The sequence below is a fragment of the Cyanistes caeruleus genome, chromosome 26, assembly GCF_971803275.1.
Source record: "Cyanistes caeruleus chromosome 26, bCyaCae1.hap1.1, whole genome shotgun sequence".
Classification (NCBI taxonomy): domain Eukaryota; kingdom Metazoa; phylum Chordata; class Aves; order Passeriformes; family Paridae; genus Cyanistes; species Cyanistes caeruleus.
This window is the reverse complement of record NC_141726.1, coordinates 5,783,266-5,807,768: the sequence shown is the minus strand read 5'-3', so window position 1 is coordinate 5,807,768 and position 24,503 is coordinate 5,783,266. Positions and strand designations below refer to the sequence as shown.

Sequence of the window (24,503 nt, the reverse complement as noted above, 5' to 3'; positions counted from 1 at the left end):
TATTCCACTGTTTTCCTTTATGTTGCACTGCAGTTTAACGAAGAATGAACATGCAGAGTGATGTCACCCGTCAGCGGGAGCTTGCACACCACGCGGCTCTGGGAAAAGAGGCAGGAGACACTCCCAGCAACAACAGCATCCCCAAAGCCCCCACATCCTCTCCCACCCACACCCACAGCCTCTCCTTGCTCTAGGACAGCAGGCTGAGCTCTCCAGCTGTGCTGGGAGCCCTGGAGTGCTCCAGCTGCCTCCAGCACAAACAGGAGCAGCAGCAAGGAGAAGCAGGGCCTGTCTCCACTGCAACAGCTGTGCTTTTAAACTGCTCTTTTCCCTTCCCAGGAAGGCAGCAAAAGATTTATTTTACAAAATAAACTGACCCTTATTTTCACAGGAGAGCAGGAGGGAGTAGATCTCGGGATCTTGGCAAAGAGCAAGCGAAGCAATACCTTGAGGATTTATCTCCAAACCTGTCAGGTCTGGCTCTCCCAGCCCTAACCCCCTTTTTTTGCTCCAACCCCTCCTTCTCTCCTCGCTGCCCTTTGGGAATTGTGCCAGATGGCTCCTTCTGGAGCTGCTCTGGGGCCCTGCCTTCTGCTCCCCAGCACTCTGAGGGTGACTCTGCACAGGTGCCTCCACAGCAGGCTCGGGTGGGGGATGCTGAAATTTTACTTGCCCAAGGTGAGGAATATCCAACCATACATATCCTGCCCCATTCAATGGGCTGACTGAAAGGGGGGAAAGGGGAGAGCTCAGTTGAATTTAGCCTTTGAAAAGTCCATTTCTGGATGCTGTTCCATGAACCTGCAAGGAAAACAAAGACAAGAGTCTGGGTGATTCAGCAGGGGCCAAACAGCTCAGTGTGGGGAAGGAAGGATTTCTGCTTCCTGCACTGGAGGGAGGGATCTGCTGAGCTCCTTGGGACCTTCCCTGGACCTTCCCTCGGGTCAGTGGGAGCAGCATTCCTGCTTGGTTTACCAGGTCAGCAAGTCCAGGCACATGGGAATTGTTAATTATCAAACACCTCTGGGCTGGACACGTTGCAGCCACACTGATTTAGGCTGCCTAAATCAGCAGATTGAGGGGCAGAGGGGAGATGGTGAAGGCAGATTAGGGCTGAAGCTCTGGGCTGACATCTTTACTGGGAATACAGGGAATATCCCCAGTGCTCTGACAGTAAAAACTCAGGGAGGATATGGCCAGAGGAATCTGGTTTCAAACCAGATGGAATCTGATTTCAAATGTACTGCACTCCCAGCAGAGGGAATCACAGAATGGTGTGGGTTGGAAGAGACCTTAAATATCATCTTGTTCCCACCCCCTGCCATGGACAGGGACACCCTCCAGGGACTGTCTGGACTCAGGTTGCCACACTGGGAAGTTCTGAGGGCTGTGATTTGTGCCCAGGAGTGCCCAGTGCACACAGAGGCTCCTCTGCTCTGCTCCCAAGGGACACAACACCTGACAGCCCTGTGGAGGACTCACACACAACGTGCAGGTAAGGGCAGCTTGGTCTCCTTTGTGTTCCCATCTCAGGGCTTCCCCTGGAATGCCCCCATAGCCCAGGGCCACCTGTGCTGTGAGGATCCTGTCCTTGTTTGGCAGCCAGGAGAGCTCCACTGGCAGACATCAGCACCCACATGGCTGTCACCGAGGCTCCTTTGCCCTGGACAAAGTCTAAACTTCCTCTCCATCCTTTGCCAGCCAAACTTCCAGAGCACCAAACAAGTCACCCTGCCAGTGAGGTGTCCTGTGGCTCCCTGGGAGCAGAGGGAGCCATCCCCCTGACCACCAGGCACCAGGGAAGCCTGCTCTGCTCAGTCCCCTCTCAGCTTCACAGAGAAGCTTCTAGAGATAAAGCCAAGGGGAGCAAGGAGACAGCTCAGGCACGGTAATCCTTCACCCAGAGATAAAGGTGTGGGGCTGCTTGCTGAGGAAGCTGCGTGACCCAGAATTGCCTCCACACCTTCCCAAATGGCCCTGGGAGGTCCAGGAGTCATTTCCCTGCCACAGAGCATTTGTGCCAACCAGGGCAATAAAGCCATAAAGGTGGCTTGGGGACAACTGTCTGGGGGTAAGGGGAGGGAGGGAGGGAGGGAGGGAGGGGGGGAGGGAGGGAGGGAGGGAGGGAGGGAGGGAGGGAGGGAGGGAGGGAGGGAGGGAGGGAGGGAGGGAGGGAGGGAGGGAGGGAGGGAGGGAGGGAGGGAGGGAGGGAGGGAGGGAGGGAGGGAGGGAGTTCAGCAGAGGTGGCACCTCCAGTTCTAAACGTGCCTTCTGGACTTGAACTGAGCAGGGTAAGACAATCCCAAAGCCAGGCCATTCCCAGATTGTCCCACCAGGCTTTTACAGACACTGGTGTCTGGCCAGCAACACAGTGCCTGTGCAGATGTGAGCGTGGCTAGCACTGAAGGCCAGGCTGCTCCCTGTTCCCTCATTTGTGCCAGAGAGGAAGAGGAGAAGGTGCTTGGGAAGGCAAAGCCATGCAGAGGAATGAGCTGTACCCACTTCTTCAAAATATCCTGCTTCTTCTGCTCATCAGAGGTGGGCAGCCCCATGGATTTCTGTCGTTGGTCGTACATCATCTTCTCCACCATGCTGCGAGTTTCGCTGTCCAGGTCTGACAACTGACACATCCAAATTAGATCCAAACTGACCCAACTGCTGAGCAGGCTCTGTCCCGTAAAACAGAGGAATTCTTACCTTTGAATTCTCTGGATTGATTTTCTTGGTGTTGATCTCTGGGTCTGTGGAGACCAGTTTGTTCCACCATTCCATTTTGTTGATCTAGAGGACAAAGAAGCAAAATCAGTTTATCTTTCTTGGACTTGTTCTACGGTTCTTAAGTCTCAGTCACAGGATAAAAAATGATGGAATCGAGCTTTATTTGACAGTTTTCTAAATAGCAGTAAAATCTGAACAGAGATAAAGAATATTTTTGTTTCAAACTACTTTAGGCAGCCTAGATTTTCACAGCTGGGAGATGTGAGAGAATGTCAGATGTCCTGTTTGGCACGACATAAATGGGATTACAACAAACCACCTGGAAAGGCCCAGAGGGGACACAAGGAGGGACACAAGGAGCTCTGTCCCTGGATTTTCGTGTCACTGACAAGTCAAAACACACTAAAGGACAACATTAAAATGACTGATTTCCTTCCAGCTTTTCCTGAACTGCTGAGAAATACACTGGATATCCTGGAATAGCTGAATAAAATTAGGCTAAAGACGGGGGAACTTAAACACCCACTACCAGTGGCAGCACTGTGCCCAGGACAAGCATGGTGGTCCTGTTTTAGCTGAGACCTGAGGAGAGGCAGCCAAGCCTGAATCCTGCCCAGCCCATCCTGCTTTACCTTCTCCAGGTGCACTGTGACTGTTTTACCATCCTCAATGAGCCAGGAGCTCTCCTCCACCTTGACCTCATTGAAGAGCTCCCCATCAATGAGAGGAGGGTGGCCCTTGAGGCCGACCTTGAGGCGGCGTCTCTGGATATCGACCACCACGTCCTTGCCCTTCAGCCTGAAGCTCACCTTGAAGGGGACAGCCAGCTGCAGCAAAAAGGAGCAGATCTCAGGAGCTGGGCAGGGAAATTCCTCCTGACCCTCCCAAGCCTTTCTGCCTTGGTTTCACCAGAGCCAGACAGAGCAGGGACTCCTTTCCTTGAGGTACTGAGTGAGCAGGAGGTGAAAGGAAGGGACCATAAAAAGGGAAGCAGATTTTAATGCCTACAACTTAATAACTACAACTCCAGGGAATTTTACTGAGTTACCAGGCTCTCCCCCAGATATAGAAACACTACTGTTCCCAGCAAGCTTCCAGAGGCAACTGAGACACGGGGAACTGGCTTCACCTCTCACCAGCACCTGCTCGTATTCCCTGTCTCAGATTCCTCAGATCCTGGCCACAAAGCACTACTTACATCCAATTCTGAAAGAGTTTGTGTCCATCTATAATTTGGGAGGTCAGCTCCATTGCCAGAGTTGGGTTTAAGTTTTCCTTTATCCTTCTCATCTTCCTCTTCATCATCTGTTCCCTAAGCAATTCAAGTGTAAAGAAAAGCTTTTCCAGTTTCCACTATAACAACAGCTTTTAGGTTTTATAAGGAATGCAGGCCACTTGTTTGTCTTTTATATCCACTTAAATTTAGCTCCATAATTAACAGCTGCTTCTGATAAAACATGACTACAAGGAAAAAAAACCCCAAAAAACAAAAGCCTTCTGTACTGGCACATTTAGGAATTGTCTATTAAAGCCAAATTTTCTAATTTGTATTTTCCAAGTGTGTCTTTTGGACAGGGCTTGGAGCAGCCTGGTGCAGTGGAAGGTGTGATGAGCTTTAAGGTCCCTTCCAACCCAAACCATTTTATGATTCTAAAGTATCTCCAGCCGGGTTTTACCTGTTTGTTGGAATCTGAAGACTCCCCTTCCTCCTCTGAGGGTTTCACTGGGACACCATTACCCTGCCCTTGTGCCTCTTTCTTCTGTTGGAAAAGAGAAGAGCAGGAACACACTCAGCCAAGAGCTTTGTGTCACCTCCTGAGCTGGCACTAGATGGCCTCAGCCTTTCAGCTCAGGCTGAGGAGCATCACTCACTGCATCCCACATTGGAAACAGGGAATTTTCAGCCCTTAGAAGAGGAACTGCCAGGGGGAACTGTTGGACACAGAGCAAGCCTGAGCCGCTCCAGCTCCTGAGAGCCACAGGGAGGCCACAGGCACCTGCAGACCCCTGACACGGCTCTCACCTGGTCAATTTCCAGCTGCAGCCTTTCTGCCTCCTCCTCTGTGAGCTCCTTGATGCGAGGCTCGCTGTGCTGCTGCCCGTCCCTGGCCAGGCGTGCGGCGCGCTCGGCCTTCTCGCGCCGCTCGGCCTCCTGCCGCGCCTTCTTCTCCCTGCGCTCCTTCTGCGCCAGCTTGTTGTGGTGGCTGAAGGCCTCTGTGATCAGCTGGGGGTTAAAAAAACACCAGCCACTTCAAACTCTGTCTCCTGAGGAGCACAGGACATCTGCTGACTCACACAGATGCTGGGAATTTTCCCTTCATCTTTGCTCAGGTTGTTTGTTTTGGTTTTTTTTTTGACTGAAAATCAAGAGATTTTTCAATTCAAAAAACAGAGGAGGAAGTGAAAAGGGAGGGAAAAAGAGGAAATTGGAAATATTTAAATGTAGTCCTCCCTAGTTACACAGAGTATGTTTCCAGTAGATAACAGTGAAATAAAAATCCTCCACTTATTTTGTACTTTGTGCAATTCCAGCAGGACGAGCTGATGCCCACCCCAGCCATCAGCTACTCCACACCTCCAGGACAGCTGGACACACCAGATCCAACTTTTTTACCTCCTTCTGACCTCTCCACACCTGGGGCTTTTCTCCACAAGGAGCCCAGTGCCATGATTTAGAGGAGAAATGCTTGAAACACCCCCGTGTTCTTACACTGAGGGGTGAGTTCCACCATAATTTTTTTGTTTCAGCCTCGCCTCCCAATTCTGCAGAGGTTGTTGTGACTCTGGGAGGCAAAATCCCAAGGTCTCTGGTGCCAAGGGCCACGTGCTCAGCGGGAAAGCTGAGTACACAGGCAGGGAGCCAGAGAATTGCCCCAGGCTCGATAAGGCCAGGGGTGCTGTGCAGAGCAGCACGTAGGTGAGCTGAGGTCTGCCCCAGAAAACAACAGAGACAGATCCTCAGAAAGGAATTAGAGAGGGAAAATTTATTTATAAACATCCCAGGAGCTTCGGGGTGGGGGGAAAATCCAGAACCTTTTCCAAGCAAACTTGGTTTGTAAGCAAGCACTGGGTATTTCTGCTCTGCTCTACAAACAAGGTTTGTTTACGCAGCTCAACTCCAGCGTCTCCTAGAGTACAGAATGCGAAATGTGCATCCCCCAGGACGTCCCAGCCTGTTCCCAACCCCATCATCCATGGTGAGGAAACTGTCTTCACTGCCTGACCTTGTCCATGTCCATGTCACTGTCCACACCTCGCTCACCCCACACAAACCTGCTGAAATGGCACCCAGAAAATGCATTTCTCCCCCTCTCCTTTCTCCTTCATGCCCAGGGCTCAGCAGGACTGGGGAAGCAGCTCCTTCCCCGTTTGTTGTGGGTGCCACGGTGTCAGAGCGCTTTTCCAGGAGGCCAAAAAGCGTTCTGACACGTGCCACCACCCAAGGGCACTGAGCCTTTTCTTCCACGGGCACACCAAGGACAGCAGCCCCTCTGAATTGATCCAGTGGGATCACACAGCCCCCAGGAACGGCAGAGATTTGCTCTCTGTTCTAAGGAAAGTGACAGTAGGGTTCACCTTTCTTTCTTTCAGAGAACCACAGGACGTTTTGGGTCCAAAAGCCCTTAAAGCCCCTCCAGACTCAGCAAGGGCTGCCCTGCAGGAGATGGGGATGCTCTGTCCAGGCTCCCCAGCCCAGCCAAGGGGCAGCTGCCTGTGCAGAGCTGTGGACTTTGTGCTTTTCCTGAGCTGAACAAACGAGGTAACGTGGGGTTATCACCTGCTGTGTCACCGTTAAGTCAGTGTGTCTGGCAGCTTTGCTTTCCAAACTAGCCTTTGGCCAGAGCCTGGCCAGAAACCCGTGCTGTGCCACCAGCCGAGCAGGGAACTGTGTGCTCCTCACCTCTGTCAGGGGCAGCTCTGGGTTTCCTTCCCTCAGGAGCTGCCCACCTGCCCCCAGAAGCTGGGAGCTGTCCAAGCAGGGGACCCTTGGCACGGCACAGGCAGGGGTGGGATGGAAGGGAGAAGAGTTAAAGACTGAAGGTTTGTTTGTTACCTTCTCTGCTACTCCGTCCTCTCCCCCGGTGAAGAAATCCGTCTTCCTCCTCAGGAAGCTGAAGAAGGTGTTCACGAGCTGGGGAACAGGGAGAGGGTGCAGAGGAAAGGAGCAGTGAGGCCACCTCGTGCCTCTGGAGGAGCCTTTATCCTTTATCCTTTGTCCTCCCCATCTGTGGCTGTGCCAGCATCGCCCTGCATTCAGCCCCGTGAGCGCTGCCTGAAGAACACCCAGCTCTGGAGACCCAGCCCTGGATTCCCAGCTTGCAGAGGAGGAGTTTGTGTGCTTTGCTGCAGTTTATTGCAGGCTGTTATCCAAGGCAGGAATGGATTTACAGATGCAGACACACCTATATCCCATATACACACACACACACCATACTGTGCTTCTCTGCACACCTAAAAGCATGCAAAATCCTTATTTTTACAGCTGCCAGGGATCACCAGTGAATGAACCAGCAGCTCCACACCCCCTCTAGAAACCCATATTCTCCTTGGACCTGGCTGATCTTTATTTCCCAGGAATCCTGTCCTGCAGGGTTTTCAGTCAGAGCTTTGCCACAACACGAGGGGCTGTTACAGGAACACTTTTATAAAGTTATTTGTGAGGGGGATGTTCCCACACCCTCCAGCCCTGCTGCAGGTGAGGGCCTGGATCCCAGAGCCCCCAGCAGAAGGATCAGGGTGGGATTTGGGATCAGGGTGGGATCAGAGAGGGATAGGGCTGGGATTTGGGATCAGGGTGGGACCAGGGGGTGCTGAGCAGATCCCGAGCACGAGGGGATCCCAGGATCACGGCCGGGCCTCACGGGGTTGTGCTGGGGGCTGAACGGGAGCTCGCTGCTGCCCCGGGGTCTCTCCCGGTCCCGGCCCGGCCCGGGGGGCTCAGGGCGGCCCGGAGGCGCCTCATTAACACCACGCTAATTAACGATGGGGCTGGCGCTGCCGGGCCGTTATCGGCGCTCCCGGAGCAGCGCACGTGCGTCCCCTGCTCCACGTGCCGGGGCGGGGCCCGAGGAGGCCGGGCCGCTCCCCGCTCGCTCCTCCGGTCCTGCCCGCCCTTCCCACTCCCGATGCCGGCGGCGCTACCTCGCGCACGCCGCCCTGGTGCTGCTGGGCCATGGCGAGCAGCATCCCGTCGAAGCGGTCCTCCTGCTCCGCCGCCTCCTCTGCGCTCAGCCCCATCGCGCCGCCGCTCCCGCACCGGGCCGCCACCGGAACCGGAACCGGAACCGCAACCGGCGGCGGCGGAAGCGCGAGACGCGCCCTGCCCGCCAATCCCAGCGCGCCCCCGCGCCGTTCTCTTCGCTGATTGGTCGCGAGCGCTGTCAATCTCGCAGGAAAAGGCGGGGCGCGAGGCGCGGCGGGGTTGTTATGGCGACAGGCGGGCCGGGCCGCGGGTGCCGGGCCTGGCCGGGAGCTGAGGGCCGGAACCGAGCCCCGAGCCGCTGTTCCTCCGGGCCGAGCCCCCGCTTCTCCCTCAGCCGTCCCTGCTGCTCCGGTCCCTTCCCGGGACACGCTCGGTGTGTGTCCTGCAGCGAGGGGCCCAGAGCTGCTGCCGCCGTTTGCCTCAACAAACCGGACACTCATTGCCCGCTTGGGCTCGTGTTCAGCGGCTGCCGGGCCGGGGCCCTTCCCACTGGGAAACGTGAGAATTTTGGCCTTTTTTCCTTTTCTCTCATTCTGCAAAGGGGAGAATTTTCCGTGTGTTTCCTGTGAGAGACACGAGCCTGCCCCGGGCCCATCACAGCCTGGCAGTTCACCAGGTTCCTCTTCCTCCTGCAGAAGCGGCTCCCGAGCAAGGCCAGGCAAACACAACTGATAACACAGCTGATAACACAACTTCCACACCTTGCGGGTCGCTTTGCCAAGGCCGCTGAGCCGCGGGCCCAGACGAGCGCCCCGTGTTTGTCTGTGAACCCTGGCAGCGACACCTGCTCCGTGGGGCCTTGGTGCCAGGGTACAGCCTGGGGTAATGACTCTGTTTATCCTGTTTGGGTAATCCTGATAAGGCCACGCAGCCCCTCCCGCGCCGATTCATTGAGAAAACGGCCGTTGACCGCGCTGGGAGCTCGCCTGGCCCGGCCAATCAGCCCAGCAACCACGGGTGCTTTTAATGAGGGCTGCTTAATCAGGGCGGTCAAGGCTGCGGAGGGGAGTTCACTGTGACCCGACCCTATAAGAGCCGGCTGGAGCAGCCACGGGCCGGCAGAGCTGGGAGGACAGGGTGAATCTGTGATATTTTGGGATTTTACGCCTCTCTCCCGCCAGCTGACGGGAGTTTGGACGAGCAGCCAGCTGAGCCATGAGCAGCGGTGTGGATACGGAGTGTGAGAGGTGCCAGTGCCACAGCAAGGACAAGCACCCCGCCATCCTGTACACGCTGCTGAGCCAGGAGCTGCGCCCCGGCGGGGCCCGGCAGCGCTGCCTGTGCCACCAACGCCGCGCCGTGTGCCTGCGAACGCCACACGTCACCTGCCGGGCCGCCTCCGACGTGCTGGTCAAAACCATCAACTTCGTCAAGAACGTCGCTGCCTTCCACCTGCTGCCACGGGAGGATCAGCTGCTGCTGCTGGACAGCTGCTGGGTGCCCCTCTTCCTGCTGGGGCTGGTGCAGGAGATGGTGACCTTCGAGGTGATGGAGGCCCCGGCCCCCAGCATGCTCAAGAAGATCCTCCTCAGCGGCCAGAGCAAAGGGCAGGAGCCCGAGGGGACGCAGCCCACGCTGGCAGCTGTGCAGCGGCTGCAGTGGTGCCTCAACAGCTTCTGGAGGCTGGACCTGAGCCCCAGCGAATACACCTACCTGAGGGGAGCCATCCTCTTCAATCCAGGTGAGTGCCAGGCCCTCGTGGCTCTGCTGGCCAGCGCTGGCAGCTGGACACACAGTCACGGCATCCCAGAGTCACTGAGGCTGGAAAAGCTCTCCCAGACTGTGGAGTCCACCCTGTGCCACTGCCCTCCTTGTCACCAGCCCAGAGCACTGAGTGCCGTGTCTAGGGATAGGGACTCCACCACCTTCCCAGATGAACCCAGGCCTCGTGGCTTGGAGATGCTCAGAGAGGGGCAGGTGTGAAGGCAGAAAGGGCTGGTCACCTTTTCCCTAACTCTTGTCATTCCTAAATGCACTGGGAAGCAGGAAGGAACGATGTCAGAACCCAATCTGCAGACAATAAATAAATCCTGGATTCCTTTACTTTTAAGGCATGATTTTGCCTGTTGAGTGCTTTCCCTCCCTCACACAGCATCCCTGGAGCAGCTATGCCTCAGTGTGTGCATCTCCTTAAGTGTGTGCGGGCCCCAAAGATCCTTCCTGAGAACTGCAGAAGGGTGGGAACCTGGAGGTGTTTCCCATCCTTCATCTCCCTCTCTCCCTCCTGTCCCTCGCAGCCATCCCCGGGCTGAGGGCTCCACTCTACATCGAGAGCCTGCAGTGGGAGGCCCAGCGAGCGCTGCGGGAGCTGCTGCACCCCGAGGGCCAGAGCCGCTTCTCCCGCATCTTACGGGTCACCTCCTCCTCGAGATCCATCCCCGCCGCCCTTGTCACCGATCTGTTCTTCCGGCCCGTCATCGGGGACGCCGGCATGGGGGCGCTGCTGGTGGAGATGCTGTTCGAGGTGGCAGGGTGGCCACAGGCCCCGTGGCTGCCCCTGCCCTGCTGAGCAGGGGCTGGGGAGAAGCTCTCCGGACTCTGCTGCGTTTCACTGGGGCTGGAGCAGCCCTGGGGAAGCAGCTGTGGCTCCGCCTGGGCCGCTCTCCAGTGCTGGGAGCGTTTGTGGCCAAGGGGTTCCCTGCCCTGGCCCCGGTTTCACTCATGTTGCTGTGAGCTCCAGGCAGTGAGGGCTGTCCTCAGCCTGGTCCCACGGTGTCTGACGGCCACACTGGGATCACCAACTGAGGGCAAACATTACAGAATGAGCTCTGGGTCTGGCTTCTGTGCTTGGAATCTCAGAAATACTCAGGTAACTTCTTCAGGGAAAAAGCCAGAGTGTTAAATCCTACAGGGTGTACACACTCACCCCCCTTTTCATTAGATTCCCTTTTTCCTCCATAATTTCATGAGATACAACAGGATTAAGAGCATTTAGGAACACCTAAACCTACTGCACCTCATGTGGGGCTCTGGGCTTTCCTGTCTGTGAAATGTTAAACCCGAGCAGAGCTGGTTTAGTGGGAGATCCAAACTTCCCTCCCTGGAGTTAGAGCCAGGTGCACACCTGGAAAACTCGCTCCTGCTGCCTCCAGCAGGTGAGGTGTCAGTATTTTATAAGTGAACATTTGTGTGGTTTGTATATAAGATGCAATAAATTATTTTTTTAATAAAACGTTGGTGTTTTGGATGAACAGCCCCTGGGTGCTCCCAGCACACAGAAATTCCTGGGGGCAAATCCCCACATTTCACCTTTCTCCAGGTGTTGGGGTCCAGGTGCTGAGCCTCTCCCGTGGGTGCTGTCAGAGGCGGCAGCTCTGACTCAGCCGGCTGCCACAGCACAAACCCCATTTCCATGCCTGGCGCAGCTGAGGTGTGGGGAAAGCTGCACCAAAGCCTCCCGTGCCCATGGAAACAGCCGGAACCTTGGCTGGCAGCGGGGGGGTGAGGAAGAGGCGCTGCGTCAGCCCGTGACGGCCTTTTTCCACCCGGAGAGAACGCCTGACTCACCTCAGTGCCCACGGGCAGCGCCAGGCCCAGGCAGCCCCACGGGATCCCTGAAGCCCCACGGGATCCCTGAAGCCCCGGGATGGCTGTGGGACATGGCCTGGCAGCAAAGCTCCTGGCACTGAACGGGGACAGGGCCAGAGCCCTGGCGTGGCAAAAGGACAATCCCCAGACACCCCCAGCCCCTGAAACCCCCGGGGCTTGTGACCCTCAGAGTTTGTCAGGCCGGCCATATGAGCCTGGGGCCTGTTAAACCCCAAGGCAATGGGGCTTGGTCCCCAAGGGTCTCTGTCCCCATCCTTGGGACCCCCCCGGCTCTCTGTCCCCATCCCTGTGACCCCCAGGGTCTGTCCCTGTGACCCCCAGGCCCTGTCACCCCTCCCCGGTCTCTGTCCCTGTCACTCCCTCAGGGTCTCTGTCCCTGTGCCCCCTCAGGACTCCCGCCTGCCGCGCGCTCCTGCGCCACCAGGCGGCGCCCTCCACCGGTCGCGCGGTTACGTCATCACCGCGCGCCGGCGCCGGCACCGGCACCGGCGGGCCAAGATGGCGGCTCCCAGCGACACCGCCGGTGATGGCGGCGCGGCCCGGTACTGCCTGGTGAGCGGCATTCCGGCCACGCTCCGCTCCGCTCATCTCCGCGCCTACTTCAGCCAGTTCTTGGAGGCCGGCGGATTCCTCTGCTTCCACTACCGGCACCGGCCCGAGCGCCCGCCAGCGGGCGGCGGCGGCGGGGCTTCGGCGCCGCGCACCTGCTCGTGCCTGGTGTCCGTGCGGCCCGGCCGGGCCCGCAGCTTCGTCCGCATGTACTCGGGAAAGCGCTGGCTCGGGCCCGGCGGCGCCGCGCTGCCCGGCCGCTGCCTCATCCGCAGGGTGCGCCTGAGCCCCGGGACAGGTACGGGCGGGCCCGGGGGCACCGGGGGCTGAAAACTCCTCATTCCGCTCCCTGAACGCTTTAAACCTGCCCCGGGGCGGGGAGAGCCCGGGTGGGCTCTGCTGATCCCCCTCCCACTCGGGAGCGCCGGGATTTACCCACCCGCAGTGGGGTGTGGGACCACCCCAAACCATCCCTGCGCTCCTGGACCCCCAAACCCATCCCTGCTGGATGCCCAAACCATCCTGAACCCCCAAACCATCCTGAACCCCCAAACCATCCTGAACCCCCAAACCATCCCTGCTCTCCTGGACCCCCAAACCCGTCCCTGCTCTCCTGAACCCCCCCTGCTCTCCTGCAGCCCCCCAGGTGTCTCCCAGCAGCGAGGATGGGGTGGCTGCCGAGGGATCTGTCACAGGAGGATGTGTCACCGAGGGATCTGTCCCCGGGGGATGTGTCACCGAGGCGGAGCTGAAGCGGCTGCCCGAGTTCAACCCCCCTTCGTTCATGCCCTTTGGGAACGTGGGCACCCCCCTGGGCGTGTTCCTGGAGCTGATCCGTGCCTGCCGCCTGCCCCCCCGCCTCATCAAGAAGCTGCAGCTGGATTTCCCCAGGACTGGCTCATCCCGCAGGTATGGGAACGTGCCCTTCCAGTACCAGGGCACCGAGACAGTGGCTGAGGAAGGAGGAGTTTACACGGCTGCAGGGGATGAGATCACCGAGGGAGAGGAGCCCGTGGGGCTGACTCAGCCAGCCCAGCCCCAGGACCATGAGGAGGGGCAGCAGAAGGAGGAAGAGGAGTCGAGCTCGGGCGATGTAAGTGGAATATTCTAGCACCATCCAGGCTCAGCTGTTGGAGCTGTGAGGGCAGGTCCCACTCCCAGAGCTCATTTTTAACCTCTCAGTTGGATAAATGGCTTGTTAAAAGCAGTTTTAAATGAGATTGTTCACCACAGGGGGGCCTGGAGCCCCAGAACTGCTCAGGGTGGTCGTAGGGGTGGATCCCAAAGGGTCTGATCTGAGGGGGAGCAGAGGGGAGGCTGGTGCTGCCCAGCAGACCCTGCCCTGCTGCCTGGCATGTGGGCACAGCTGAGGTGACAGAGCTTGGGGACCCCATTTGTGTGCTGGGAGCTGTTACAGAACTTGGGGACCCCGTTTGTGTGCTGGGAGTGACGTGCAGAGCTGCACAAAGGGCTGACCTCGCACGCTCCTGCCCTGGAGTTTAGTCACTCTGAGGAAAATGGCTTTTGTGACAAAGGCTCCTGGAGAGCTGGGCAGGGCAGGAGCCATCCCACCCCTGTCCCTGGCAGACGCCTGTCTGGCCTGTTGTCCCAAACCTGTGTCATTACACATCCCCAGGCAAGCCATTCCCGTTGTTTCTTCCACCACAATGCACTCAGATGCCAAACCCCTGCTGCAATTCCACCCCATTTGTTTCTCCTGGCAACACGGGGCACAGAGAGCGCTTTGTTCCCTCCTTTTCCAGCTTTTTATTCAGTCTTTTCTTCTCCAGACTAACCAGACTACTTCAGCTGCTTCTCCCAGGCTGTTTCCTGGCTGTTCTGGGCTGGTTAATGGCTGTGCCCAGCTCTGTGCCAGGGAGCTGCTCCTGGGAGCCCACGCAATCTCCCCAGGGATCAGCTGCAGTGGAATTAATTCCTCGCTAGTGCTGACTCCAGCTCCAGCCCTGCTGCTCCTTAAATGGGCATCAGTGCAGGGCAGGTGGGGCCCGTGGGGTGGGTGTGCTGTGGGATTTCTCCTGCTGACTCTGGCAGTGGCGTTAGTCAGGGCTGAGCTCATCCCTCGTGTCGGGGCCTGAGTGCCCGGCCCGGCTCTGCCACGGAGCTGCTGAGGGACGGTCCTGGGAACGGCCAGCGGGCGGGGAGGGACCTGCTGGGGCCCCCAGACCTTGTAGGACAGTGACACCTGTGGGGAGGGACCTGCTGGAGCCCCCAGTGACACCTGTGGGGAGGGACCTGCTGGAGCCCCCAGTGACACCTGTGGGGAGGGACCTGCTGGAGCCCCCAGTGACACCTGTGGGGAGGGACCGTGCTGGTGGCCCCAGCTCTGTCCCAAAGGTCCTTGCAGGACAATGACACGTGTGAGGAGTGGCTGTGCTGGTGGCCCCAGCTCCATGCAGCTGTCCTTGCAGGACGATGACACGTGTGACGTGGGGGCTGTGCTGGTGGCCCCAGCTCCATGCAGCTGTCCTTGCAGGACGATGACACGTGTGAGGAGTGGCAGCGGCACGAGGCGCTGCACGAGGACGTGACGCAGCAGGAGCGGGCGCGGGAGCGGCTCTTCGAGGAGGAGATCGAGCTCAAGTGGGAGAAGGGCGGCTCTGGCCTCGTGTTCTACACGGATGCCCAGTTCTGGCAGGAGCAGGACGGAGGTGACCTTGGTGTTTGTGTCACTGAGCTTCAACGGGTCGGGTCAACTGGAGCCACCAACACCCTGCCATGGCTTCTGAGCCTTCCCTTGGGCACAGAGGGGGTCACCAGGGACCCCCCAGGGACCCCCCAGAGACTCCTGTGGTGCTGCTGGCAGCCTCTTGGGTGGGCAGTGGCATCGGGGGAGTCTCTAATGCCATTTCCTCTGTGCTGCTGCTGAGGCACCACCTTGAGTGCTGCATCCAGCGCTGCAGCAGAGATATGGAGGGGCTGGGGAGTGCCCAGGGCAGCGGCTGGAGCTGGGAAGGGGCTGGAGAATTCCTGAGGGAGCTGGGAAGGGGCTGGAGAATTCCTGAGGGAGCTGGGAAGGGGCTGAGCCTGGAGCAAAGGAGGCTCAAGGGGAATTTCTGGCTCTGCACAAGTCCCTGGCAGGAGGGGACAGCCAGGGGGGTCGGGCTCTGCTCCCAGGAACAAGGACAGGAGGAGAGGGAACGGCCTCAAGCTGGGCCAGGGGAGGCTCAGGGGGGACAGCAGCAGGAATTTCCCCATGGAAAGGGGATCAGACCCAGGGAGGGGTGGAGTCCCCATGGCTGGAGGTGTCCAGGGAAGGACTGGACGTGGCACTCAGTGTCCTGGGCTGGTGACAAGGTCACGGTTGGACTGAATGGAGATCTCCAGCCTCAATGATTCTGTGATTCCTTCCCATTTTGTTGGAGAAAAGAGGGAGCTGGGCCACCAGCAGAGCTCCCCTGTGCCAGACCTCACCCAAAGTGCTGCTTCCCTTCTCTTGGCAGACTTTGACGAGCAGACAGCCGATGACTGGGACGTGGACATGAGCATCTACTACGACAAAGGTATCAGAGCTGAGCCACCCCACCCCAGGGAAACCAGGGAAATTCTGACCATGCAGAACCTGGGAGCTCTTTGCTGTTCTTTGAAAGCATCCAAGCTGTCAGTGAACCTGAAACAACAAGGTTTTTCTGGTCTGGCAGCAAGGCTTGCCAAAAAGAACAGGTTCTGCCTCCTCTGCTGGCGCTCTGGGGGAAATGGTGGTGGTGAGCAGGCTCCTGAGCTGTGCTGACTCTGGCTGCTCTCTCCCCAGATGGGGGGGATAAGGACGCCCGGGACTCGGTGCAGATGTGGCTGGAGCAGCGGCTGCGGGATGGGCTGGAGGATGGCTCAGTGGCAGGGCAGCACGTCGGCTCCTTCGAGATACACACCAAGGTGAGCTCTGGTGCCTGCTCAGGGCAGGGCAGCAAGGGCTGGGCCAGGGTGATGCCCACAGGATGTGGGTGAGGAGGTGGAGAGGTCTGTGGGAAGAGGGCAGAAGGCTCTGGGAAGATGAGCTCTTGTTCAGCAAGCGTGTGATGGTTTTTTTCCCTCTGCCAGGGCTTTGGCAGGAAGGTCCTGGAGCAGCAGGGCTGGACAGAGGGGCTGGGCCTGGGGAGCAGCAACTCTGGGATGGCCGAAGCTCTGGATAACGAGGGGCAGAACCCCCGGTGCAAGAGAGGGCTGGGGTGAGTACCCAAGAGCCCTCCCAGCCCCTGTCCCCAGGGCTCACAGCAGCTGAGAGGTGCAAAGGGAGCTGTGTGGGGTCAGGGCTGTGCCAGGGACCTTTCCCTGCCCAGCTGGGGAATCCCACAGCACTCCATAGCCAAACACGCTGCTCTTCCCGACAGTCCCGGGCTCCTCAGCGGAGCAGGGCTGGCACCACGTGCAGGGGGTGGAACTTTAGGATCCCTTCCAACACAAACCATTCCGGGAAACGAGCTGGGAAGCACAGGGATGTCTGATGGCCCCTCCAACCAAACCTTTCCTGTTTCCCTCCAGCTACCATGGGGAGAAGCTGCCAACTTTTATCAGGAGGAAGAAGCCCCGTGGGGACAGTTCTGTTGTCATCTCCACCATCTACGATGACCCTGAGCCCCAGGACATGGGTGACCAGCTGCTGCGGCGCCAGCCCCCCACGGCCATGAAGTACAGACAGGACATGGCCTTTGTCCGAGCGTCCCACCCCGCCCTGGGCAGCCTCAGAGCCCAGCCACGCTGAGCACAGCCTTTGTCCTGCTCCCCAGTCCAGGCTGGCTCCTGGCCTCAGTGTGAAGCAGGGCCTTTATATATTTATTTTTAGTAAAAATACAGATTTGTAACAAAAGCTACCACAGTGGGTTTTTTTCCCCCACTAACCGAGCCCTTCAGATGAAGGGAAATGGTGTTCTGTGTGAATGGGGAAGGATTTTGTGGGGTTGAAACTTACATTTGTGCTGGGATCAAGCCACGTGTGTGTTTAGTGAGGATGAAAAAGCAGAATTCGCAGTTGAGGGCAGCCTGAGAGCCAGGAAAGGACAAGTACAGACAGGGCACGGTAACTGTCCTGCTGCTCGGGCGTGGCCGTCCCACGCTGCTGGGGAAGCTGCTGGGGATGAAAGGCTGGTCCTGGCAGCCTGCGGAGGAATTCTCGGGAGGCCCTGGGGTTGTGGGTAGCAGTGCTTTCCAGGCTGCTCTGCCCCGCTCTCCTGGCCCAGGCAGAGGGGAGAGCTCTGTGCTGCAGGGCTGACTGTGACTCCCTTAAGGGGTGCAGGGGGAAAATGCGGGGAGCAATTCCTCCTCCTACCTGCCAGGAGGGTGCAGCCAGGTGGGAGCCAGGCTCTTCTCCTCAGTCAGTGGCAAGACAAAGGGACATAGTGTTAAACTGCTCCAGGAAGGTTTAGGGTGGACATTATGAAGAATTTCTTCACAGAAAGGGGGATTAGACATTGGGAACGAGTTGCTGTCCCCCGAGGTGTTTAAAGAAAGAACTGGGCGTGGCACTCAGTGCCATGGTGGTGTTTAGAGGTAGGGCTCGATGTACTCAGGGGCCTTTTCCAATCCAGTCGATTCTGTGGTTTGGAAAAAGCGGGGCTGGGGCTACGCTGGAGGGACAAGAGCCGGCCCCGGGACTCGAACCCGCGACCCTGCCCGGACTCGGAGCCCCGGGCTCGAGTCCGCCAGGCCGCCAGGGGGCGCTGTGGGGGCGGCGGCCGCTCCGCGCCCGGAACGCGGCGCTCGGGGCCCGCAGCCACCCGGACCCACAGCGGGGACACCGGCGGCGGTGAGCGGCCTGCGGGAACGGGGGGATACCGGGACATGGGGGGCGATACCGGGACATGGGGGAATTACCGGGACCGGGGAGCTCATCGGGGGCTGAAGCGGTCTGGGCAAGGAGGGGAGATGTGGGAAGGAAGCGGGAGTGGGGAAGGAGGGGACGCGAGGGGAACTCGGGGCTAAATGGGATGGCGGGGACCTGGGCATCCACGGGGTGCTGGGGCAAAGGCGGTGCTGGGGAAGGGAATGGTGAATGGTGAGGGGGAAGGGGGATGTGAGCAGAGAAGGGAAGGAGGGATTGGGTCAGGAATGGGCCCCCAGGCTCTCCTCGCTCTCTGGCTCAGCCATCCTCGCCAGGGCAGGCGCTGAGGGGCCGCTGTCCCCCCTCAGCCGCGGCGGGGATGAGCCACCATGGCTGAGGGCAGCAGGGCCGGCTCACTGGCCTTTGGCCAGGTGGTCATCGGGCCACCGGGCTCCGGGAAGACGACCTACTGCCACGCCATGCGGGACTTCCTGAGCCGAATCGGCCGCAGCGTGGCCGTGGTCAACCTGGACCCGGCCAACGAGGCGCTGCCCTGGCCCTGCGCCCTGGACATCGCCGAGCTCGTCACCCTGCCCGATGTCATGGACAGCCTGGGGCTGGGCCCCAACGGGGGCCTCATCTACTGCATGGAGTACCTGGAGGCCAACACAGACTGGCTGCGGGACAGGCTGCAGGGCCTGCGGGGACACTACGTCCTCTTTGACTGCCCCGGGCAGGTGGAGCTCTACACACACCACGAGGCCCTGAAGAACGTCTTTGCCCAGCTGGCCAAGTGGAATTTCAGGGTAGGGACGGGCTGGGTCAGTGCCTGGCAGCCCTGGGGTTGGGGGTACTCGTGGCTGTTGTCTTCAGGAGCTGCTTGGCCTTTCATGGGAAGGGGATTTACCAGGGGAGGAGTGGAATTTTACCCTTTTTCATGCTGGGAGAGATTGGCAAAAGAATGGCCTGTCAGGGCTTTTAGTGGGGCTGGGAGCAGGAACACAGATCACTTCCTCACGCTTTGCACAAAATCCCCAAATGCTTTGGGTTGGAAAGGACCTCAAAGCCCATCTTGTTCCAGCACATTCCATGGGCAGGGACACCTTCAGGAGTCCAGGTAACTCCAGCCTGTCCCTGAACACTCGCAGGGATGGCACAAGGAGCACCTCCTGTTTCATCCAGAGAGGGGTTGTGTGCATGCTGGGTGCCTTGGTGCTGCCCTGAGGAACGCAGGGGACGTGCCAGGCTCCTCCTGCAGCCCGTGGGACGTGCTCTGGGCTCCTGCCCAACGGGAGCTGCAGCTGAGAGCAGCTCTGCACCATCCCCGTGCAAAGCCTGGCTGCTCTGAGCAAGAAGGGCGACTTCATTTGCTTGAGAATGTCACGGGGAATCTGCACATTAGAGCTTGTTTTCATTGGAATAAGTGGACATGGAATTGGAGTTGCTAAAATAAGGCATTTACAGGGCTGGTTTCTGCTCTCCCAGGTGCTCACACCTGCCTGGCAGCCCCAGACTGGCTGGGCTCTGCTGCTGTGACTCAGCCTCAGAGCCCTGGCTTGGAGTGACCTCCCCAGCTCTGGGACCACATTGTTGCAGCCACACAAAACCCAGGGAATCAAAGTGCTCGTTAGTGTAACTATTAATCATTAGTGCAAACGCAGTCGAGTCTCCCAGCAGAAGGTGTGCTGCACTCACTGCTCCTGTGTGGGCCTGGGCAGTGCTGGGGGGATCTGGAGACAGTTGTACTGTCCAGGATTGCCCCAGCTGCCACCCCAAAAACCCTGCAGAGTCCAGACAAGTGTGGAGACTTCAGCTGCAGAGAGAGAAACCCTGGGAAAAGGGGGAGCAGCTGCAGGTTGGAGTTTCTTGTGGTGCTGTTGGTGGAAGAGCTCAGAGCCCCTTCCAGGGCCCAAAGGGGCTCCAGGAGAGCTGGAGAGGGACTGGGGACAAGGGATGGAGGGACAGGACACAGGGAATGGCTCCCAGTGGCAGAGGGCAGGGCTGGGTGGGATTTTGGGCAGGAATTGTTCCTGGCAGGGCGGGCAGGCCCTGGCACAGGGTGCCCAGAGCAGCTGGGGCTGTCCCTGGATCCCTGGCAGTGTCCCAGGCCAGGCTGGGATGGTGGAAGGTGCCATGGCTGGGGCCAGGTGAGCTTTGAGGTCCCCTCTGATCCAAAGCATTCCAGGATTCCCTGTTGCTGTGTTTTGTGGGAGCTGGGTGCTGCTTTCCCCAGGAGCTGTCCCACGGGTTTGTCACAGCGGTGACCCTGTGTCCCTTTGTGCCTCTGCTCTCAGCTGGCTGCCGTGCACCTGGTGGATTCCCACTACTGCACAGATCCCGGGAAGTTCATCTCCGTGCTCTGCACCTCCCTCTCCACCATGCTGCACGTGGAGCTGCCCCACGTCAACGTCCTCTCCAAGATGGACCTGATCGAGCAGTACGGGAAGCTGGGTAAGGGAATCCCCCAGAGCCACGGCGTGCTGCGGGGGGAGGCACTCAAACCTCACCTCTCCTGCCTCCCTCAACAAACACACCTTCCACTGGCCAGGGTGGCTCAGGGCTCCATTCTGCCCTTGGACAGAGGAGTTTGTGGGGGAGGGATGTGCAACTGGCACCAATCGGCTGGGTGAGAATGGGGGAAACTTCTGTGGGTCCCATTGTGCTCTTCAGCTTCCAGCTTGCCTCCAGAGCTCCCTGTTTCCCTGCAGCTTTCAACCTGGATTATTACACCGAGGTCCTGGACCTCTCTTACCTCCTTGACCATTTGGCCTCCGATCCCTTCTTCAGGAATTTCCGCCGCCTCAACGAGAAGCTGGTGGAGGTGATCGAGGACTACAGCCTGGTGTCCTTCGTGCCTCTCAACGTCCAGGTGACCCAGCAGGAGGGAACAGGGAGCCCTGATTGTGCAGCAGCTGCTTTTTGTCTGCTGGGAGCCACAGGGCTGGAAACCTCAGCTGTGAGCAGACTCAGAGCTGGGAAACAGGGAAACACCCAGGACTGGAAATGATCTGTGGCAGCCAAAGGAAGGGAAAGGCTGATGAGCCTGGAGCTACCTGGGCCTTGTGTCCTGGGGTGGGGAATCCAGGCTCCCCTTCCTTCAGCTCTTCTGGCCTGGGCTGAGGATCACCCAGAACCGTGTTAAATTCGGGGGCAGCAAATAATGAGAAGACTGGGAGGAATACACTGGGGAGGGAGCGCTGGAAATCAGGCAGTTGGCAGAAGTGTCAGCAGGCAAATGGGCTGGGCCAGGTGATGAAAGGGAATGAGAGGGTGGAGGGTGTCACCAGTGTCCCTGTTTGTCCCTGCTGGTGTTGCAGGGCCTCGGGCGCTGTCGGGCGGCGCAGAGCCCAGCCCTGCTGCCTGTGGGGCAGGAGCAGCTGCCCCACAGCGCCCAGAGCCCAGCCCTGCTGCCTGTGGGGCAGGAGCAGCTGCCCCACAGCACCCAGAGCCCAGCCCTGCTGCCTGTGGGGCAGGAGCAGCTGCCCCACAGCACCCAGAGCCCAGCCCTGCTGCCTGTGGGGCAGGAGCAGCTGCCCAGGGAGCCGTGTCCCTCCCCCAGGACAAGCAGAGCATGCGGCAGGTGGTGCAGGCCGTGGACAAGGCCAATGGATATTCCTTCGGGGACCAGGAGCACCGGAGCCTGGAGGCGCTGATGTCGGCAGCTGTGGGGGCCGATTTCCACTTCTCCTCGTATCCTCTGTGGTGCTGAGTTCAATTTCTCTCTCGCTGGGGGACAAAGGTGGAATTTGCAGGCCCAGCTGGTTGCTGACATCACCTGGTGGGTGACAGAGTGGGGACTGGGTTTACACTTGTCCTCACCAAAGCCACCAAAGCTGTTGCTGATTGAAACCCTGAATGTGTCAGGAGTCCTTTGACAACTTTCCTCTCTCTCACCCTCCCTTGGATGGGTTCTTTCCTTCTCCTTCAAACCGTACAATCGATTCTCCTGGGCTTGTTGGGATCAGGCAGAGCCAGAAGTAGCTCAGGTGATGCTGCCTCTTCCTGATGGCCTTGGGGCTAATGTGAGGCTGGGCAGGTTCCTCGCTGGGAACTCGGAGCTCCTGCAGAAGGGAGTGTTTGAGCCCAGCCCCTCGTTTTCCTTAATTAGTGCGTTATCAGCACCCTGGCAGTGCAGGAGAAGTATGTGCAATCTCAGGACAAAGCCGTGGAAGAGGAGGTGATGGATCTGTGACACGCCCTTCCCCGGCTCCTCTGTTTTGACACCTCTCCTTTTCCTACCTGGAGCTTCAGCTGTGACTCAGAGCACCTGAAAGCCTCTCCAGGCAGTCTGGACTCCCTCTCTGGGTGGGTTTTACCTGCCAAGCTTCAGGCCTGCTGCCCAGAGCAGGGATTTGGCAGAGGGGAGGTGGCTGAGGGTCTCAGCAACAGAGATTGAGCCAGGGAAGGCAGGGAGGGCATGGAAAAGAAACAAGATAAAGTCTCCATCATGACCAAGACAGATCCAGAGGAAGCAAAATCATCTGGAGCTGCCTGATGTGCAGTGGGAGCTGAGGCCGCAGTCCTGGGGCTGCTGCAGGAGGAGCGTGCGTGGGCCCCGTGCTCCGAGGAGAATCCAGGCCGAGACGCCTCCACACCGTCTCGAGGACAAAAAGATGTTTGTTTTTATTTTTCTTAGAAATAATGATGGACTCTTTCTTAATAAAACACTCCTCGGTCTCACTTTCATCTTAAGGAGTTTGCTGAAGCTGAATAAATAAACCCAAGAGTGCTGCAGAGCCTGAGGCCAAAGCGCCTGCGGTGGGAACGGCGGCGGCTCCGCGTTGGCCGGGACCTGTCCCTGGCTGTTGTGCCTGAGAATTGAATTGTGCCTGAGAATTGTGCCTGAGAATTGAATTGTGCCTGAGATCTGTGCCTGAGAGCAGGCTCGGTGCTGGCTGGAGCAGGCAGGGCTGTGGCACACAGAGCAGCTCCCTGTGCTGATCCAGCAGCCAAACGCCAGCGAGGCTTTTGGAGGCTTTTGATTAAGAAAGCCCCTGTGTGAGTCAGCTCGTGGTTTGCATCTCGGGCCTTTCCCAAGAGCAGCTTTGCGTGTCCTCATCCACCTTCCTCCTTCTGGCCTTGCTTTCTCCACGTCCCAAATCCCGGGGCTTCCCCTCCTGCCCGTGGGATTCGCTCTCGCTGTCCTGCCCCGCGCCTCGTGTGCCCCGCTCTGATCCCTGCTCCATCAGGGATCCTGATCCTGCAGGCTCGGGAGGGCTGGGGGTGACACCGGGGTGTCACATCAGGGAGCTCCCGGTGCCTCTGGGGACGGCAGCAGGCACAATTCCCAATCCCGGCTCCCTGCAGACTCAGCATCGCCTCTTGCCCAAGATCTTGCATAAAGTACAGCAGGATTTTCTCACAGGATGGTTTGGCCTTGGCAGAGGGGTTGGAGAGTGGATCCTCGATGGATCTAAATGTGAGCGGGGTTTTGGGCAGCTGGACAAGGAATTAAAGTGGATTTTTCCCACATCTCCCAACTCTGTGGCCAGGGTTTGGAGACAAGGAGGAGCTCAGGGAGGGGAGGGTGCACACACACGTGTTTGTGCTTCACCCAGACCTCTTCCCAATGAAACTGAGATTTCAGAGTCTACCCCAAGTGTGCTGCCGGTGCCTCAGCTCTTCCCGAGAGCCCAGGAATTTCCCTGGCTGGAGCCCAGCAGCTGCATTTCAGTGCTGAAGCTCTGGAAGCCAATCTAACCATAACTGAGCTGAAATCCCGTCCTCACCCTGTGGCTCCTGGCCTTGTCCTGGTCATTTTGGAGCTCTGTAGCTGCTGTGAAGCGGTGGGAGACGGGATCATAAAAATATTAATTTTATAGTGGCTTTTTCATGGCTTTGAGAGATTTGGTGGCTTAAAAGGGTACAGCCAGGTCAGGCTGAGTTACACAAGAGCCATCAAAGCTTTTGTGGCTTTTTGGCTTTTTTATTTGAATGCCCTGGATATCTGCAGCCTCAGCCCTGGGATGGAAAGTGCTCAGCTCAGGCCAGGTGAGGGCTCAGGGAGCTCCAGCCCCAAATCTGCAGCAGTTCTGCACCAAGGAGCTTCTTACAGATGAGTTGGGACCCACGGCCAAGGGGGGACAACTCTGCTCTGCTCAGGGCGGCCTGGGAAAGGAGCTGGAGCCCTGGTGTGAAAGGCAGGGCTGAAACCCAGCCTGCTCCTGCCTCACACATCCCTGGGCTGGGAGGGGACACGGCCAGGCTGAGGGAGGTGACACCTTGGCTCCTGTCGCTGCCTTGAGCAATCGGCGGAGCCAAGGGCCAGGATGAGTCACCCCAAGGCAGGCACATCCCTGGGAGGGGGCCAGAGCTGGTCCTACCTGCCGAGCCCACCCTGGCTGGGAGACTGAACCTGGCAAGGGGGAATTCGGGGGTATTTGAGCATCAATCCCAGCCACAGCACTGTGCTTTCCTGGCTCCCAGCTCTAATTTCCTGCTCCATCACAGAACTCCTGCTCAAAAGCTGAGTTTCCCCATCAAGTGGTGCTTTCTAATGGGGATAAAAAGCCTCTTCAGAAACGCCAAAGCCCCCAGAGCAGGCAGTGGGGCCAGCCTGGCAGGAGTCCCCAGGGCCACGGACGCCCCATGTCTGGGTGCCCAGACTGGAGCCAGCCCCAGCCCCGGGCACAGAGCCCTGGGGGGAGGCTGGGATTGCTGCTGACAAGGCCAGGCCAGGCTCTGGCTCCTGCAGCTCTGGATGTGCAGAGC

At 58.6% G+C, this 24,503-nt stretch overlaps 4 protein-coding genes across 10 annotated transcripts; 3 read left to right on the top strand and 1 right to left on the bottom strand.

The window, feature by feature from the left end:
* On the bottom strand, positions 1-8,070 carry NUDC (nuclear distribution C, dynein complex regulator). Its single transcript, XM_086863880.1, has 9 exons — positions 7,861-8,070; positions 6,773-6,850; positions 4,742-4,942; positions 4,395-4,478; positions 3,917-4,030; positions 3,351-3,545; positions 2,698-2,781; positions 2,503-2,621; positions 1-801 (listed from the first exon to the last, which is right to left on the bottom strand). The coding sequence occupies exons 1-9, from the start codon at positions 7,954-7,956 to the stop codon at positions 750-752; spliced, it is 1,023 nt and encodes a 340-aa protein (XP_086720006.1). The 5' UTR covers positions 7,957-8,070; the 3' UTR covers positions 1-749.
* A 56-nt stretch (positions 8,071-8,126) lies between these two features.
* On the top strand, positions 8,127-11,093 carry NR0B2 (nuclear receptor subfamily 0 group B member 2). Of its 2 annotated transcripts, XM_086863879.1 has the most exons (4): positions 8,127-8,419; positions 8,557-8,743; positions 9,043-9,602; positions 10,159-11,093. In XM_086863879.1, exons 3-4 carry the CDS (start codon positions 9,077-9,079, stop codon positions 10,428-10,430), a joined length of 798 nt encoding a protein of 265 aa, XP_086720005.1. In that variant the 5' UTR covers positions 8,127-8,419; positions 8,557-8,743; positions 9,043-9,076; the 3' UTR covers positions 10,431-11,093. The 2 variants fall into 2 exon arrangements, with proteins under 2 accessions (XP_086720005.1, XP_023796884.2); XM_023941116.2 differs by having other exon boundaries at positions 8,132-8,419; positions 8,557-9,602.
* Positions 11,094-11,390: 297 nt separating this feature from the next.
* GPATCH3 (G-patch domain containing 3) lies at positions 11,391-16,841 on the top strand. Its single transcript, XM_086863875.1, has 7 exons — positions 11,391-12,317; positions 12,658-13,112; positions 14,514-14,688; positions 15,481-15,540; positions 15,789-15,910; positions 16,076-16,203; positions 16,517-16,841. The coding sequence occupies exons 1-7, from the start codon at positions 11,690-11,692 to the stop codon at positions 16,734-16,736; spliced, it is 1,788 nt and encodes a 595-aa protein (XP_086720001.1). The 5' UTR covers positions 11,391-11,689; the 3' UTR covers positions 16,737-16,841.
* Positions 16,842-17,715: 874 nt separating this feature from the next.
* On the top strand, positions 17,716-22,478 carry GPN2 (GPN-loop GTPase 2). Of its 6 annotated transcripts, none has more exons than XM_086863391.1 (6): positions 17,716-17,777; positions 18,161-18,598; positions 20,087-20,243; positions 20,501-20,661; positions 21,352-21,482; positions 21,912-22,478. In XM_086863391.1, the coding sequence occupies exons 2-6, from the start codon at positions 18,182-18,184 to the stop codon at positions 21,982-21,984; spliced, it is 939 nt and encodes a 312-aa protein (XP_086719517.1). In that variant the 5' UTR covers positions 17,716-17,777; positions 18,161-18,181; the 3' UTR covers positions 21,985-22,478. The 6 variants fall into 6 exon arrangements, 3 of the variants coding, with proteins under 3 accessions (XP_086719517.1, XP_086719518.1, XP_023796887.2); XR_015279325.1 differs by having other exon boundaries at positions 17,724-17,777; positions 20,501-21,273; positions 21,323-21,482; XM_086863392.1 differs by having other exon boundaries at positions 17,734-17,777; positions 18,133-18,598.
* The last annotated feature ends 2,025 nt before the right edge of the window (positions 22,479-24,503 follow it).